This window comes from Myxine glutinosa, chromosome 1 (genome assembly GCF_964187855.1).
Source record: "Myxine glutinosa chromosome 1, kmMyxGlut1.1, whole genome shotgun sequence".
In the NCBI taxonomy this organism is placed as follows: Eukaryota; Metazoa; Chordata; class Myxini; order Myxiniformes; family Myxinidae; genus Myxine; species Myxine glutinosa.
In genome coordinates this window covers 129,398,146-129,415,513 of record NC_136261.1, presented here as the reverse complement: position 1 = coordinate 129,415,513, position 17,368 = coordinate 129,398,146, and the positions used below count along the sequence as shown (strand labels likewise).

The 17,368-nt window shown below is 43.9% G+C and overlaps 1 protein-coding gene across 3 annotated transcripts in view; it reads left to right on the top strand.

Moving 5' to 3' along the window:
• Positions 1 to 16,414, top strand: part of LOC137428489 (inactive tyrosine-protein kinase transmembrane receptor ROR1) — a 296,494-nt gene extending 280,080 nt beyond the window's left edge. For 2 of the 3 annotated variants that reach the window (XM_068118413.2, XM_068118418.2), the window contains exons 8-10: positions 4,021 to 4,235; positions 12,251 to 12,670; positions 12,915 to 14,676. In XM_068118413.2, coding sequence (XP_067974514.2) covers positions 4,021 to 4,235; positions 12,251 to 12,670; positions 12,915 to 13,949 — 1,670 coding nt within the window. In that variant the 3' untranslated portion in view covers positions 13,950 to 14,676. Of the gene's footprint in view, positions 1 to 4,020; positions 4,236 to 12,250; positions 12,671 to 12,914; positions 14,677 to 14,960 lie in introns of those variants that run through there. The other variant, XM_068118421.2, reaches the window with a different exon arrangement.
• Positions 16,415 to 17,368: the final 954 nt, after the last annotated feature.

Genomic DNA, 17,368 nt, shown 5'->3' with positions numbered 1-17,368 from the left:
TCCCCCCCCCCCCCCCCCTCAGAAATTAATCAGGTCACCGCAACAAATCTCAGACTGAGATATAGAATATAGAATATAGATATAGAATAGACTGACGTCACTTTCGGCACTGGGTTCTGTGGGTTGATTATCGGCGGGAAATTCCAACTGACATAGTTTCGGTTTGTGGAAAGTGCATGCCTTTTCATATATTTTTTGTGTACACTCGTGGTGGATGATATGTTTTAGTTTTTGAGTTATTTTTATAGACAGATAAACGGTGTAGCACAATGCATAATTTGGAAAATCATACCAGTGTTGTTTCACTAAAAAAAGTACAAGTCTAATAATAAAATATTGAAAAATATATGATTTTTTTTCGATAATTGATTTTTATAATAATTAATCTAAAACAAAATGCTTCATATTATTTTTTATTTAGACGGTACACATCGGACGTATAATTAGTCGTCAACCGCACATCGATAGCTAGTATAGAAGTCCAGATACACGTGCAACAATGTACCCCACCAAATGGGCATTTTCGAGCTGGGTGGTTTCAAAGATGGCGTCCATCCGGGCACTAAGCTACCGTTCTCAGATGTCCATCACACCTTTTCTGACACTTGAGACATTGGTCTAATGGAAAATCATAATGAGAATTACTCCCCCCCCCCCCCCCCGGAGCATTCACTTCAAAAAATGGCCGGTTGGCTCAAGGACTATTGTAGACAGTTATAAGAAACGCCGACTTGAGGTTGTTTCTGCCAAAGGGGGCAATACCACCTATTAGAGCCAAGGGTGTACTTACTTTTTCCACATGCGAAATTTGCATTTATCTTTATTTAAATTATACAATGGACTACAAAATGTAAATGTTTCATTATATTTGTTATATTATATCACCTTTATCTATCAATATTGTTGAAATGAAGATCAAATAGCTGTATGTTGAAATATGTTGAAAAAGTCAAAACTTTACATGGGGTGTACTTACTTTTTCACGTGACTGTACTGTGTGTATATATATATATATGTAACAGTTATTTACTTAATTGCTATAGTGCTCTATCTTTGAATTAACCATTACATTACATGCACATTTTCACAAACAATTCTACCTGAAGACCTTATCATCCGATAGAATGATACAGAGGTAGCCACCTACCTTTAAGTTGTCTAGCCTGGGTTTGATTCTCTCCCCAACTATACACCGTCAGATTGGTGTTTCACAGGCAGGATGTTGCATCACAAAGTGCTTCCCTTGGATGGAACTTAAGATATGGACCAGTCTGCTGGCATTAGCTGGTAGTTGTTAAAAATCCCACGGTATCTTTCATGAAGAGTCGGTGAGTTACGGTCAACACCCTGAAAACATTCCAAATTCCTGTCACCTGCAGTTGAATACGAGGCCTGACCAGCTTGTTTGGAAAAGACTAGGGTCAAAAACTTCCCCCGGCCAACCCCACACTAAGGAGGTAATAATTGGGCCAATTAAAGTCGTAGTAGTAGTTGTAGTCATAGTACTATAGACTTTATTAGACACTTATGTCATGCTAGAGTAGATCAAAACATTTAAGACAAATGGTGTAATGAAACATAAATCAAAATATCCCGTGCTGAAGGTACGCTGCTTGCATGAGCCCCGCCACTGCAAAGATGGCACCATAATTACTGGCAAGTATCAGTTCTGGGATGCAGGTGTAGTATATAATGTTATTTTAATAGAATTGCGAGGTTCCCATTTTTGTTACAATGAACAAATAATAATTATCAATGTCCAAGCGATTGTTCTGTCGTCTGTAGATTTTTCTGGAGATGATCTGCTCGATTTGTCGACTTTTTGGACAGATAGTAGTCCACATTGTCATTACAGGAAACAAAATTCAAATTTAAAAACTGATAATTACTAGCTCTGATCATTGTTGAATTTTCTATTTTATATCCTTAAAGAGGAAATAAAATACAAAAATTTAATGACACCAAAATCTAGTTATTCTCATTAATGGAAATTGACTTGTTTTCACTTAAGCTTAAAATTGCTTCTTTCCCTTGCTCTGTGTTGACTGACATTATAAGAATGTTCTCAGCTATGGGGCTGTTTATTATTCATACAATGGTGTGGTGTACTAAACTAAGAGAATCAAAATCTAGAAAAGTGAGAACACATGGTATGATAGAGAGAAAGTGGAAATTTGATGAGTGTGGGAGAATTGGAGAAAGAATAGAAAAAGTGTTTGGTTGTTTTGTATACATAGTGAAGGCTTGTGGAGGAGCTAGAATTAGTACACTGAACGGATCAGGATGTATCAGGACAAAAGGAACAGCAGAGAGAGAGAGAGAGAGAGAGAGAGAGAGAGAGAGAGAGAGAGGGGGGTGTGGGGAGGAGGAACACCAACAACATCGTTGAAGACCAAGATAGAGGCAGACTTGGACAAACAATGGGTGTGAGGATGAATGAGGGGCAGGAGAGAGACATGGGGTGGACAATATGGATACAGAAGGAAACTCTCAGGAGGGAATACTGGAAATTTGGAAGAAGGAGGGATTTGGGGGAGGGGTGGCGGTTAACGAGGGTAGAAAAGATCATGGTTTTGGATTGTGGACGATCTGAGATTGTGGTGAACAGCTGTCTTGAAGACCTGGAGGAAAGAAAAAGAGTGAAGAGAACATGGAAGTTCGTTCCACAGGAGGGGGGAAAGTGGAGCGAATGAGTAAAGGTGTGAGGTGATCCTGGATCTCAGGAGTTTAACCACAAGGGGGTTATTGGTGAACCATGTGTGCCCTGCAGAAACCTCGAGGTGGGGAGGGGTGGGGGTGCTCTGGGGCTGTACCCAGAACCCTCCACCCTTGGGTAGAGGACTCAGGGTACAGCCTATTTCTCCGGAGGTCCTAATTAACGTACTCGGGAGGTCAATACTTTCCCCGTTGGTGGGTCGCGCCGTTTAAGCAGCCAGATATGACCAAGCGAGATTATCCGAGTGCTAACACGACCTTACAGCCCCCACTCAGCGATACACAGTATGCAAATGTATGCCAATCCACCAATGCAATGCAAGTTCAAGAATGAATGCAGATCCTTTATTCAGGATAAATCAAAACACAGGAGATCAGCCTTGCTCAACAATACACAATATACAAACATATGCCGATGCAGCAATGCAAGTTCAAAAAATATATAAAAAATCCTTCGCTCAGGATAAACCAGACCACAGGATATTGGACCAGGTCATACAAGAAAACAACAATAGGAAAATTCCACGGACATGTGGAGATAAATAAATAATTAATTAAAGAATGCCAGACAGGTGCCGGGACAAGACAGTCATCACAATCAAACACCCCAACAGATATCCCTATCAACATATATCAACAGATATCCCAAGGGGGAGAGGGGCAAGCAAAATAACAAAATAATATTTGCCAGAGTGTAAAATAAAAGGGGGGAGGGGGGGAAATAGTAATGGAAAGAGAATGAGGGGAAGGGGTTCAAGCCTGTTTTGGATGACTCCCCATGGCCCCGTCCCAGCCGTAGGCTCCAAAGATGGCGTCTTCACCCTCCTCAATCCAAACAAAGCAAAAGATCTGTCTGGATTGAAAGACATATTCCAAGTGTTTGACCAGCTTGTGATTTTCTTCAAGGTCTGAAGAGAGGGAAGTGACTGTGGCCTGCCTGTCTGAAGAATGAGGGATTTCATGGCAGAGGGTGGAGTCATCAGGAAATAGATAAAGAGGATTTCCAGAGAGTCAGTCAGAGATCGTTGATGAAGAAAAGAGTAAATAGAAAGAGTAAGAAGAAAAGAGTAAATAGTTTGAGAGTAAATAGAAGTAAGGCAAGGGATGGATGAGGTATCTATGAAGTATGTGGTGTGGAGGAAGAAGCTAAAAAGGTCCAGATCTTGCACAAATAATAAAGATAACCCCAATAAGGAAAAACAACCTCAGAGAAAGTAATAATAATAATAATAATGACAATAATAATAATATTAGAGGGTAAAGTAAGCAATCTGATGCCCTTTTCCCCACTGCTATTTTGAGCAGAACAGGACCCATCAGGTCACTCCAGCGTGCTCTACATCCTCATCCCGAGCGTGGCTATCCCACTTGTCGTGGCCCTGCTTTTCCTGTGGGTCTGCTTGTGCCGCAATCATCGCAAGCCACCTTCGACCGCTTCAGCACCCGTCGTGCACCCACCGGCCAAGCCAACACAATCGCAAGCTGTGGAGATGGCACAGCTCGGAGCCTACAGGCCTCAGGTTTATCTTCAACAATATCTTGCATATTTATACTGTCACAACGCCATAATAATATTGAAAATATTATTAAACATTTGACTTTGTGGTTGTGGTGTAAACATTACCACTGCATTATGTTAATTACTTATATTCGAACTTATATTTGAAACTTCCGGTTCCTCGGGCGAGTGAAGCGTACTTCGAGCTCTCCACGGCATCGAAGTTTAAGTGTTTTCCCATTCTTGTCTTTGTCAAATTTCCACTGGTTATTTTGCTGTGTACGTGTTATTGTGTGTTTCTGGTTGGTATTGGTTTGTAATTCGTACAAACTTGTGTGTAGTTAATCGTTCTCTGGGTCGTACCTCGTGCGCGGCCTGGTAACTTGGGGCTTCCCTCCCCCCGTCGGTGTTTTGTCGATTTGGGTTCTTTCCTTCACTGTATTGCTTGTTTCTTTTATTTTATTTTCTCCCCCTCACCTCATCTCCCTAGACAAAGAATTCTATATTGATTCTTTCTCTCCTCCCGGACACGTTTGTTCGCTCTCCTCCTCGTCTCGACTTGTGCCCCGCCCCCTGTATCTCGTTTTTCTTCCGCCTCTGCTCCTTCTTTCTCAAATCCACGTTCTCGCTTGGAGACTTTTCCCAGATTGTTTTTCATGGTTTTCATGGTTCTGTTTGGATATTGTTGGAATATGTTTAAACCGCAGCCGTGATGCTGACGCCGCCCCCCCCCCTACCCCCTGAATTTCCATGTTTTAAACGTTTCCCAGTGTGTACCCTGGTCAGAATAGGTACACCGTATCCCTGCGTGTCGTAAGAGATGACTAAGAGGGTTGGTGTCAGGAAGGGCATCCGGCCATAAAAACATTGCCTCAAAAAGAGAACCATGACAATTACAACTACATATGGGCAGGGTGCAGCCCGAAGTGGAGATCGGTTTCTGAGGTTTGGAACATGGAATGTAGGGACAATGACAGGGAGATCAGGAGAAGTGGTGGAAGTATTGGTCAGAAGAAGAGTGGACATATGTTGTGTGCAAGAGACGAGATGGAAGGGAAGTGGTGTGAGAATGGTGAAGGGTAGGCAGGGACAGAAATACAAGTTTGTGTGGCAAGGGTGCCCGGAGGGCGTGAATGGTGTTGGTGTCCTGTTTTCTGAGGAGTTTGTAGACAGTGTGGTGAGTGTGACTAGAGTGAGTGATAGGTTGATGATGGTGAAAATGATGATTGGAAAGCTCTTGGTGAACGTCATCTCGGAATATGCTCCGCAGGTTGGTCGAAGCAATGAAGAGAAGGACAAGTTCTGGTGTGCAATAGAGAAGCTGATGGAAAACGTGAAAGATGAGGAAGTTGTTGTGGTGGCAGGAGACCTGAATGGACATGTGGGAAGGAGTATGGATGGTTTTGAGGGAGTTCATGGGGGTTACGGATATGGTGTGAGAAATGGAGAAGGTGAAAGGATTTTGGAGTTTGCTGATGGAGCTGATTTGTTGATTTGTAATACTCAGTTCCAGAAAGAGGATAATAAGCTTGTTACATACACGTCAGGTGGGTCGACGACAACCGTTGGCTACCTGATGGTGTGTAGGCGAGATAGGGGGTACCTCCGGGACACAAAGGTGATCACGGGGGAGGAGGCTGTTTCACAGCACCACTTGGTTGTCTGCGACATAAGGGTGAAAGGTGCGAGGAGAGCTCGGCAGGTGAAGTACCAACCAAGAATGAAGGTGTGGAGGTTGAAAGAGGTGACAGTAAGGGAGGCATTAAAAGAGAGGCTGAGTAGGGTAGAGGATGATGTGGTTGAGCTTGAAAGTGGTTGGATGTCAATGAAAGCTAGTCTGTTGGGAGCCTTTTGGTGAGGTATGTGGATGGACAAAAGGACCACCGAGGCACTCGGAAACATGGTGGTGGGATGATGAAGTTGGAAAGAGGATTGACGAGAAGAGGAAGAAGTTCAAGGAGTGGCAGAAGGCGAAGGGTACGGGAACAGAAACAGCAGAGCATGAAAGTTATAAGGCAGCCAGGAAGGCTGCAAAGAAAGAGGTAGCAAAGGCGCAGGAGGCATGTAGGAAAATGATCGGAGAACGCTTGGATTCGGAAGAGGGTCAGAAAGCAGTATTCAGGATTGCAAAGCACATAGCGAAAGAGAGGTGTGATGTGATGGGGGTGAGTTGCTTGAAGGATGAAGTGGGACAAATCGTTGTCGACCCAGATGGAATTAAAGGAAGATGGAAAAGATATATGGAAATGCTGTTGAATACAGAGAATGAATGGGATGGCAACATAGAGAGTAACCCAGTTTTAGGACCAGCAGAAACGATAACTGAGAAGGAAGTTGAGGAAGCGATAAAAGCAATGAAGAGTGGAAAAGCGGGAGGGCCGACGGGAGTTGTGGGAGATATGTTGAAGGCAGCAGGAAGTTGGGGTGTGAAGAGAACGACAGAGATCTGTAATCTGGTGGTGAAAGAAGGCCGCATTCCAGTGGACTGGGAACTGAGTACCCTCGTCCCTCTATACAAGGGGAAAGGTGACCCTCTGGAGTGTGGCTCGTACCGAGCGATAAAGTTATTGGAGCATGGAATGAAGGTATTGGAAAGGGTGTTGGAGAGGAAGATAAGGAAGAAAGTGAAGATCGACGAAATGCAGTTTGGATTTATGCCAGGAAGAGGAACGACAGATGCGCTTTTCATTGTGAGGCAGTTGCAGGAGAAGTACATGGAGAAGAGGAAGAAGTTGTTTTTTGGGTTTGTTGATCTGGAGAAAGCATTCGATAGGGTTCCATGCAAAGTATTGACATGGGCATTGAGGAAGTTAGGAGTGGAGGAATGGTTGATCAGAGTAGTGATGGCAATGTACAAAAGAGCACGCACAGCTGTAAGGACGAAGGATGGAAACAGTGGTGAGTTTGAGGTGAAGGTGGGAGTGCATCAGGGGTCGGTACTAAGTCCACTACTATTTGTAGCTGTGATGGAGGTGCTGGCTCAGAACGTAAAGGAGGGTTTACCGTGGGAGTTGTTGTATGCAGATGATCTGGTGTTGATTGCGGAAAGTATGGATGGACTGAAGGAAAAGATGAACAAGTGGAAGGAATGTATGGAGACAAAAGGTCTGAAGGTGAATATCGGAAAGACGAAGGTGATGGCAAGTGGTAAAGCATGTGGTGAGGTGGAAAGAACTGGGAAGTGGCCGTGTGCTGTGTGCAGGAAGGGTGTCGGAGTGAACTCCATTCAATGTACAATGTGCGCTGAGTGGGTTCATCAAAAATGTAGTGGTCTGAGAGGGTCATTTACCAGTGTGGCAGCTACATTCAAATGTAAGGTGTGCACAGAGGGAGCTGCAGATGGAGGAAATGTTGAGTTGGATCTTGGAGACGGCGTGAAGCTGGAAGGTGTGAAAACATTTTGCTACCTCGGAGACATGCTGAATGGAGAAGGTGGATCAGACTCGGCAACGGTTGCTCGAGTGAGATGTGCATGGAAGAAGTTTCGGGAACTGAGTGGCGTGCTGATGAGGAGGAGAGTGTCGCTGAAGCTGAAGGGAAAGGTGCATGCTGCATGTGTGAGAAGTGTTATGATTTATGGGAGCGAGACATGGGTAATGAACGTAGAGCAGCAACGAAGGCTGGAAAGGGTGGAAATGCGAATGGTTCAATGGATGTGCAGAGTATCGTTGAGAGAGAGGAAGACAAATGATGAATTGCGAAAGATGATGGGAATATTGCCTGTGATTGATGCTGTGAAGAGGTACAGGTTGAGATGGTTTGGTCATGTGTTGAGGAAGGATGAAAGTGACTGGTTGAGAAGAGTGATGGAAATTAATGTAGAAGGAAGTAGAGGACGGGGAAGACCGAGAAAGACTTGGCTAAAGATGGTGGAAGAAGAAATACGGGCAAGGGGGTTAACAAGGAGAGATGCAGAAAATAGGGCAAAATGGAGAAGATTGTCATGGGGACCGCAAGGCTAACCCCCGCTCTAGCAGGGAAAATGGCCTTAAAATGCATGTTGTTGTTGTTGTTGTTGTTGTATTCGAACTACAGACTTGGCATTTAATATGGAAATTGTTTTTTTTCTTGACTTGGGTTTACTTTCTGAACTCAGTATATCAATCTGGTGAGTTTCTTTTACCCTTCCATGTCTTTGTTGAAAGAACCATATCACTGATTGTCTTTCGCAGCAAGAAGTCAATAACAGCATTATATCACAGGTGGCGTGACAAAATGTAAGAACAGGTACATTTGACGATTGGCTTCACAATCGGGTATATAAGGGTTGTTGCGTTCTGTATTAGTGGAAAACAACTGCTGCACGTCTACAAAAGTTATTGCCGCTTCCTCTGGAGATGGTCCGTCAACTTGACAATGCTGTTTGTCATGGAGTGGTGGCTTTACGAAATTCTGGCATGAAACAGCGTGCTCTTGCTCGGCAGTGAGGCATCACTCAAGGTCAGGTGTCAAATATCCTGAAACGAAATGCTCAGAGGGGTGTCCCTACTCCAATACCGAGGCCAGGACGTCCACGCAGAACCACAAGGAGAGATGATCGCCAGCTGCACCGGTTAGTGTGCAATGGCCGTACCAAGTCAGCTAATCGGCTTAGGGCTGAGTGGCAGCAACTAACAAATGTGCCTGTATCCAGAAGGCGTCAACCAACGACTGGTTCAAGCAGGCTATCGTGCCAGGCGTCCCCTGAGAAAGCCACGCCTGACCAGACAACACAGTCAGCGCCAATTGCAGTGGGCCAGAGAGCACCGTCAAGGGCAGCCAGGACACTGGAATCACGTGACCTTCAGTGACGAGTCTAGATTTCTGGTCTATCATCAAGATGGCCGCGTCCGAGTGCGCAGACAAGTGCATGAAGCCCACAACGAAGATTGTATAGTGCCAAGAGTCCAAGCTGGAGGTGGTGGGGTGACCGTTTGGGCTGCTTTTCATGCAGGGGGCAAAACTGACCTGGTTGTTCTGAATGGAAACCTGAACCAGTTCAAGTACAGGGTCATTCTGGAAGAAACATTGCCTCCATTTGCTCGTGCAGCCTTTCGAGGAAACTTTGTCTTCCAAGATGACAATGCACGGCCTCATCGTGCTCGCATGATCCAACACTTTCTTGCTGACTGTGGTGTAGAGCATATGGAGTGGCCTGCCATGTCCCCGGATATGAATCCGATAGAGAAATTGTGGGCAGAATTAACGCATCAAATCGACAACTTGGACCAGCAGCCTACCTCTGTGCGTGAATTGCAGCAGACTATTGTCACTGCATGGCAAGCGATTCCTGTCCAAACCTTGGCAAATCTCGTGAACAGCATGCCTCGACATGTACGTGCTCTCCTGAATGCTCGTGGGGGTTACACGAAGTACTGAACTGTAATTTTACTGTCCGTAATCCCAGTCATAATTTAGCTTTTGTTTTTGTTGAAAAAAAATTGGGCTAATGTGCAAAATAAAGAGATACTTCTGGAAAACCTACAGAAGTTTAACACAGTACTGTCCGTGAATTGAGTTCGATATCAGTTTACATCACTTTCAAGGATCAATTTATTTGCTTCGAAATGTCAAATGTGTTTTTTGTTTCTTTTGAAGGTCACATTAACAAAATCTAGAATAATTTCAACATAATTCCAATGAAATTTTGGTTCAAAGTCATCTTGAAAAGTAAGTTCACCCCCACAAAAAAAATATTCCACATTAAATGCCAAGTCTGTAGTTTATCCCTTTCCTTCATGGTTTCTTTAACCTCACTAGAAACAATTGTCCTTTCCTGCTTTGGGCCTTGCAAATCTCAGCTCAGCATCACTCGGCGTATCCCTATTCCTTCATATGTTGCATATATCAGTAATTCTAATGCTGGCATTAAGAGGCAGTGGAAAGGCTCGTGTGTCACCTGATGTTGCGAGCAAATAAAAATTACCTGTGAACTTTTGTTTTTTTTGTAACCTGCACCCCACCTTTTCGGTTTTTTTTCAACCTTAAATTGCCAAAATCAAGACTCTCTGCTCACCTTCACTCTTTCATTCCTCTTTTTTCCCCTCCTCTGGAATAAACTCCCAGACTCTTCAATTGCACTCTTCTTTCACTTCTTTCTTTCAACCCTGGTGTTGGGATAGCGGCTAGGGTGCCGGCTTAGGATCCTAGGATCCTGGGTTCGAATCCCGGTCGATCGCTGAATTAACGCCAGGGGGGTTGACTCAGCCTGTCATCCTTCCGAGGTCGGCTAATTGAGTACCAGTTCACTGGTAATTCCCTGTTTGTCGTTAAAGGCGGCAAAAAGGGTTGGCGTCAGGAAGGGCATCCGGCCGTAAAACATTGCTTCAAAAAGGGGACCAAAAAACAACAACAACCACGGTTCCCGAAAAAGGCCAACCCCCGCTTTGCAGGGAAAAATGGCCTCTAAAGGTGGTTATTTTTATTATTTTAACTCGACGAGAGAGACTCTTCAATTGCACTCCTCCCTCCAGGTCTTCAAAACAGCTGTTCTCCACAATCTCTCATAGTCCCCCATCCAAATCCTTGATCTTTTCGACCCCTGTTAATCCACCTTTATAAAATCCCATTTTCTTTCCTGAAATCCCCTGTAGTGTCCATTTGTTTTATACCGTGTACCCTGTCCCAGCCCTCTCTCTTCCACAGATCTCCTAATGTCCATGTTCTCTGCTGTTGTTGTGCTTCCTTCTCTCTCTCCCTCTCCGTTTATTATGCTCTATGTGGTAGCTCTTACATGAGCCTCGACTTAGTGTACAAAAAAAAAACCTGCACTTTGACAATTTTTAGGTCCTGTTATTTTTATGTCCGCCACCGAAAGTGAACGGAGGTTTTGTTTTCACCTGTTTGTCTGTCTGTTAGCAGAACATCTCAAAAAGTTATGGATGGATTCAGCCGAAACTTGATGGATAGGTTGGGAGTGTGAGAAGGAGGAATTTATTATATTTTGGTGAAGATCCGGATCTGGTTCGGGATACTAGAATTTTTAATGTGATTCTTCACCATCGAAAGATTGGGCGAAAAACGATGTATAGCAGGATATTTCAAGAAGGTTGTGGACTGATTTGGATGAAAGTTGGTGGATGAGTTAGGTAGCTGACAATAACAAGCCGATTCGATTTTGATTCGGTTCCGGATGCAGTTCTGGCCTATCAGTGGGATACAACACACAAACTGTTCAGCCTGGTGGAGGTATGCACTCCACCGAGTGCCGTTTTAGTTTTTACTCTGATATCATGAATGTACCTGTGTTTATCATGATAGGCATTTTTATTCTCCTTTCCTAACCAGTTAACGTTTTGAATTCCACCAAAACAAATTTGGTGATTGCTCTCAATGTTGTTATAAAACAGGAAAACCCTTTGTACACTTTGATTTGTTCTTATCACACCCCAGCTTTCCTTTGTTGCGAACGGTTTTGCCATCTGTTACATTTTTACCCCGCCCTTTGTTGAACATGAAATGAACACTAACTTGCAACTTTCCTGCCTCCTCACCTAGTCATACTCAATTTGTATCATTGCAGTCTGTAAAGGTAGCTTATCACTATTAACGGGTCATGGAAATAATGGTTATGCGTAAAAAGTGATATTTTGAACTCACCTGGGCACTCCCTGAAATGCCCCATATGTTTCCCCTTCTTTCTCTGCCCTTTACCCCCTTTCCCCCACCCTTTCTCCCAATCTCCTCCTCTTTTTCTGTCACTTCCACCCCAACTTGTCTACCCTCCTTTTTCTTCATAATTTACGTTTTGTTTTAATTTCCTTATTTTTTTCAACAATTTAACCCCTCCTCTCCATTTCCAGTTGCTTTTATAATGTTGTTCCTTATCAGCATCCTTAACATCATTATAACCCTAAAGTTAGCCATATTCACCTTCATTATGGAAACCATCTGGAGCACTCTAGTCGTTAAAATTGGGCCTACTGCAGTGTAATACTTCGACATATCCATCACCATGTTACACCAAACAAAATGTTTATTATAATAACTATTGTCAGTGCCTTTGCTCACAGACAAACTATATAACAGTAAATAACATTATTTATTTTATCTCTCTAGGCCAAAGTAAAAGAGGTCCGCCTTGCATCTGTGCGACTGCTGGAAGAACTAGGAGAGGGAGCTTTGGGAAAGGTTTATCGGGGGCACTACTACCCACCAGGCGGACATGAGCCTCCTGTCCTTATTGCTGTTAAGACCCTTCGTGACGGACTCACTCCACATCACCGTGCCGACTTCCAGCAGGAAGTATCTTTACTCGCTGAACTGCGGCATCCAAACCTGGCAGGCCTAGTTGCCGTGGCACCATTGGACCAACCACTAAGCGCACTGTATGAATACACCAGTCACGGTGACCTACGTGAGTTCCTTATTCGCCGATCGCCTTGTTCAGATGTGGCTGCTGGGCCAGCAGGGGAGCGGGATGAACGTGATGGACGGCCACCTCTTGACCTTGCAGACTTCCTCTTCCTGGCAGCGCAGGTGTGTTGGACAAAGCAGATCATTTCTCTTTTCTTTTTCTTTCCGTACATCAAAACGAATGCAAAATCTTGAAGACTACAATTCTCAGCTCAAAATAGCATTGTGATATATTTAGTCAGTGATATAAAACTTCTGTAAATACCAATCAATGTGGAACAATATAATAATGTGAATAAATGTGGAATATACATACTTTCAATAAGTCTTTATGTGATGTGTTGCTGCCATCTCTTTTTCACAACAGGTTGCAGCTGGCATGGAATACCTCTCATCACATGGTGTTATTCATAAGGACCTAGCTGCACGCAATGTGCTTGTAGGCGACAGACTGCATGCAAAAGTATCCGTGTTAGGTGTTCGACGAGATGTGTATGCCTCTGACTACTATCGAATGTCACCTGGATCTCCAGCCCTCCCGGTGCGTTGGCTTTCACCAGAAGCACTACATCTTGGGAAGCTTACAGCAGAGTCGGACACTTGGGCCTATGGTGTTTTGCTTTGGGAGATCTTCAGTTATGGACTTCAACCGTACCTTGGCCTCAGCAATGCAGAGGTGTGTGAGGCAGTGCGTGCTCGTCAACTGTTACCCTGCCCGGATGACTGCCCACCACGCGTGTATGCACTGATGCTGGAGTGCTGGCAAGAACCGCCAGCTCGGCGTCCACGATATCGTGAACTGCATGCTCGCGTTCGGGCTTGTGAAGGGCTATCCAGCCACACAAGTTCAAACACGACCCCTTCAGGTGGCACAGGTACCACACAAACAACATCTCTTAGTGCTAGCCCTGTAAGCAGCAATATAAGTGGTGCTCGATACCCATTAGCCCTGTATGGGGCTCCTCCACCACAACTAGTACAAACCATTCCCCAAGTACAATCTTTAAACCAACAATCGATGATACCCCATTATCCACCACCTTCTAGCCAGGCCTACATGCAAGTTGGCCGCTATATGACTGCAACTACAGCTTATCCACCTGCCTATCCAGCGTTTGCATACCCAGCATATCCAATGGCTCCAATTGCCCGGATTTCACATGCCGTGCCAGCCAAAAGCCGTTCCCACAGCAGCGCCAGTGGGTCTACAAGCACCGGCCATGTCACAACTGGACCATCCTCAGGGTCTGGGCAAGATGCCAAAACACCTCTACTGGCGCAGCAACTTGGACCTGGGCCTGTGGCATCCATGTCTGGTGCATCTACATCAGCTGGAAATGAAGGCAGTACACAGATGGCACTGCTTGCTGGCACAGAATGCGGCCTGCATGTCGAGTTGTGATACCGTCACCCACAAAGAGATGGACAGCAAGTCATGATGCTGATCTTGTGGATTAAACTGGATTTGTCAAAACAAAAAAAAAAAGTTCTTACTGTACACTTGCTCTGCCAGTGTAAAGTTATGTGATGACTGCTCTTCACTTTTGAAGCTTACAAGGGGTGCTGCGCTACTTGTCCACTCATTCGACAATCAGAACATGAACTCTTCCATTTGACCAAGTTGTCCCGTTATTCTCTTTTTCGCTTGTTTGTATCCAGTTCTGTACTGTTATTTTCTTTCCAAATTGTTACTTTTGTCTTTCTCACATTTTATTTTGTATATTCTGCAGATATATATATCTCAGACTGCTCATTGCTCTTCAACTTCCACAAATGAAGTGCGATTTTTATTTTTCCATGTGGAAGACGATGATTAATGAAAAGTTCACTTTTGGGTGTTGGATATGAAACTTGAACTAGCAATTTTCTTCATGCCTTTTATATTCCCTTAAATCCTAAGCTAAGATAGTTCAGTTCCAAACCCTTTAGTTCTTTGCCTCATTCTCCTTTGACTGGTTTTCTCATATCGCCATTATAGTGTTACTCGTGGAATATGCATTTATGTTGGTTAGCTAATTTCTCTGTGACCTTAAAAGTATTCAACTTTGCTAGGCCAGAACACATAATAGCCCCAGCAGTTCCTGATGGACACGATAGCTGAGAATAAAAATTGTCCTCAAAATTTTAAACTTTGGCTACCTTTATTTACTCGTATCACAAAACAAAGTGGGGCTATTAAATGGAAAGCCCATACAGTATCCTACGGAGATGTAAAAATGCAAGAATGATATGCCATCTTTAATTTAATGAGCAGGAGTTTAATGGCAAGTTTGTTGTGTATTACTAGGAACTTTCTTAAGTACTTGGTTTTTAACCGAATTGCAACCTCATTTAACCTTTTTCTTATGACAGTACGAGTCCAATTTCCAAGGCTATGCAATGCTTACTTCCCCATGTTGTATGTCTGTTTTAGAGGCTGGCAGGATGGCCTAGATGTATGCACACTTATCTCGGAGCTGTCTCGTCTGGATTTGAATCTCAGCCAAGCTATAACCCGTCAGCGTGGTGCTTCGCATGCAGGGTGATCGGTGTGTGCCGTCCCTCGGGCTGGACGTTATGCCATGTGTCTTGTCTACTGGCATTGCTTGATGGTCGTTAAAGATCGCACGGTGTCCTTCGTAAAGACTTGGTGAGTTATTGTCAGCACCATGAATTCCTGCTATCTTCAGTCGAATGGGAGGTCTGGCCAGAAAGTTTGGGAAATAATTGGGCCAAAAACGTTCCCTGCGCCCCCACAATAAGATGGGAATAATCTGGGACTATTAGAGTAGTAGCACCAATTGTAGTTGAAGATTTGTTTTCATGTAAAAATTATATTTATGTCTTCATTTTTATTTTTCCCCAGGCTGTAGACCCACCTCTCAGTATCCATAAAATTCTTATTTTTCTTCCAGTACCTTAAGGAAGCAACTTAATTACATTCAGCAATTCAAGGTTGCATGTCATTTTATATCCATGGCAGGTCACCACTATTATGTGCTCTGTTTCTCAGTTGCCAACATCACCCATACTTGGATCATCTTCCTCAAAGATCCTCTCGTTATTCTTTATCAGTTCATTTGGGTGGGATGTTCAACTTGGAGATAGTGCATTCGCCATCGAGTTGAATTGTTTTGGTTTAATTCCCGATCAGACTACAACTGGCACCCTAATGTTTCACAAGTATGGTGTTGCGTCAATGAGTGCACTAGCCTGGTGTTGGCTTAACGGTTAAGGTGGCTGGCTTGAGATCCTAGGGTCCTGAGTCTGAGCCCCTGTCCTGTCGTTGAATTAACACCACGTGGGTTGACTCAGCCTGTCATCCTTCCGAGGTCTGCAAAATGAGTACCAGATTACTGGTAACTGGGGCACTGCATCAGCGGACCAGCCAAGCAGATACAGACTGCATACGAACCACCACCACCAATGAGTGCACCGTCATCGGATGGGATGTTAATCTGGAAATCCACCTATTATTACTTGCTGGGGATGTTATGGATCCTCAACTGTCTTACACAAAGGAGATGATTACCACTATCTCTGGAAAAGTCCATATTTCTGCCGTCATCTCCAGGTGGCACTGCATCAGGAGTGCCATCCCAGAAATGATGCAACGAGCAGCTATGTACTGCACAGGTGAATTAAATAGTCCATCCCTTCAAGCATCAAGCTCTTTTGTCCTGTCCTTCCCTCAGAGGTTGAATCTTTGGCAAACTTGCCTTTACTATTAACTACATGTCATATCTCCAAAATGGCCTCCAGCGCCAGTTTTCATGTTAGTATAATCTTTGAAGCCAAGTGCTCTTTTGACTGTTTTAGTTCATAAAGGTGTACAAAACATTCAACAAACAGTACCATAAAAATATGGCTTCCTATTAAGCTTTTGTAGCTGCGTCTTATCTCATTCCTCGGGAAAGTGAACTCTCAACGCCACGTACACATTAGTATTTCTGTAAGAAGCCGAGGCACACACACACCATAGGTTTTGCAGGTCTCCATTACCTTTCTTCAGGTAATGGCTCCAATCACTTCTTTTTTGGCCTATGGCCCTCACCCAGCCCTAAGTAATTGAATAATCCACTCGGAATTATCCTCCTGAAGCTTTCTTCATGTTGGCTTTCTGTTCAGCTTCATTTTATCGCACCTCGTCACTCCCTTTACCAAAATCTCCTTGATGCACTTGTCTTGTAGTGAGTGCTCTTAACACCTGGACATTTTTTTTTCTATACAAGCTCAAGGGTCACCCCATATGTGGGAAAAAGAGAACAACCAACCAAGTTCCAAGTTTGGGCTTTGAAAGGTTAAAAGGAAGAGGTTACTGGATTGATCCTACCAATGCTATGGAAAGGTAAGGTGTTGGAACAGCAGGGGAGCAAGACTAGATGAGGGCTCAAAGAAAACTGAAAGAGCATCAACCCAGTCCACAATGAAAATAAAGATGGCACTTTGTCAGAATCCAGCTACAGCTTTGCTCTACTCATGCTGATGCTGCTTTATCTGTAATTCCGTTTCAGGTTGCCCACCTTGCACCCTTCGATATACAACTCTTCCAATAGCTTTGACCTCTTTATAAGAAAAAAACCCAATAACTTCCCCCACACAAACTTAACCTCTCCTCTAGTCTTACAGATCTTGCCCCATGTCTGCCCATTTCCCACAGTATGATACAACTCCATCACTTTTCCTCATCTACCAGCCTTGATTTCAGAGGAAGTTGCTATTCTTTGTGTCATGTTTGTGCAAGCCTCTTCATTTGAGCTTCAGACGATCCTAAGAAAAACAAAAGCACGTGAGTTTCCAAGTGAAAGTTTTGCTTACCCAGCTAGCCCTGCACATCTTGAG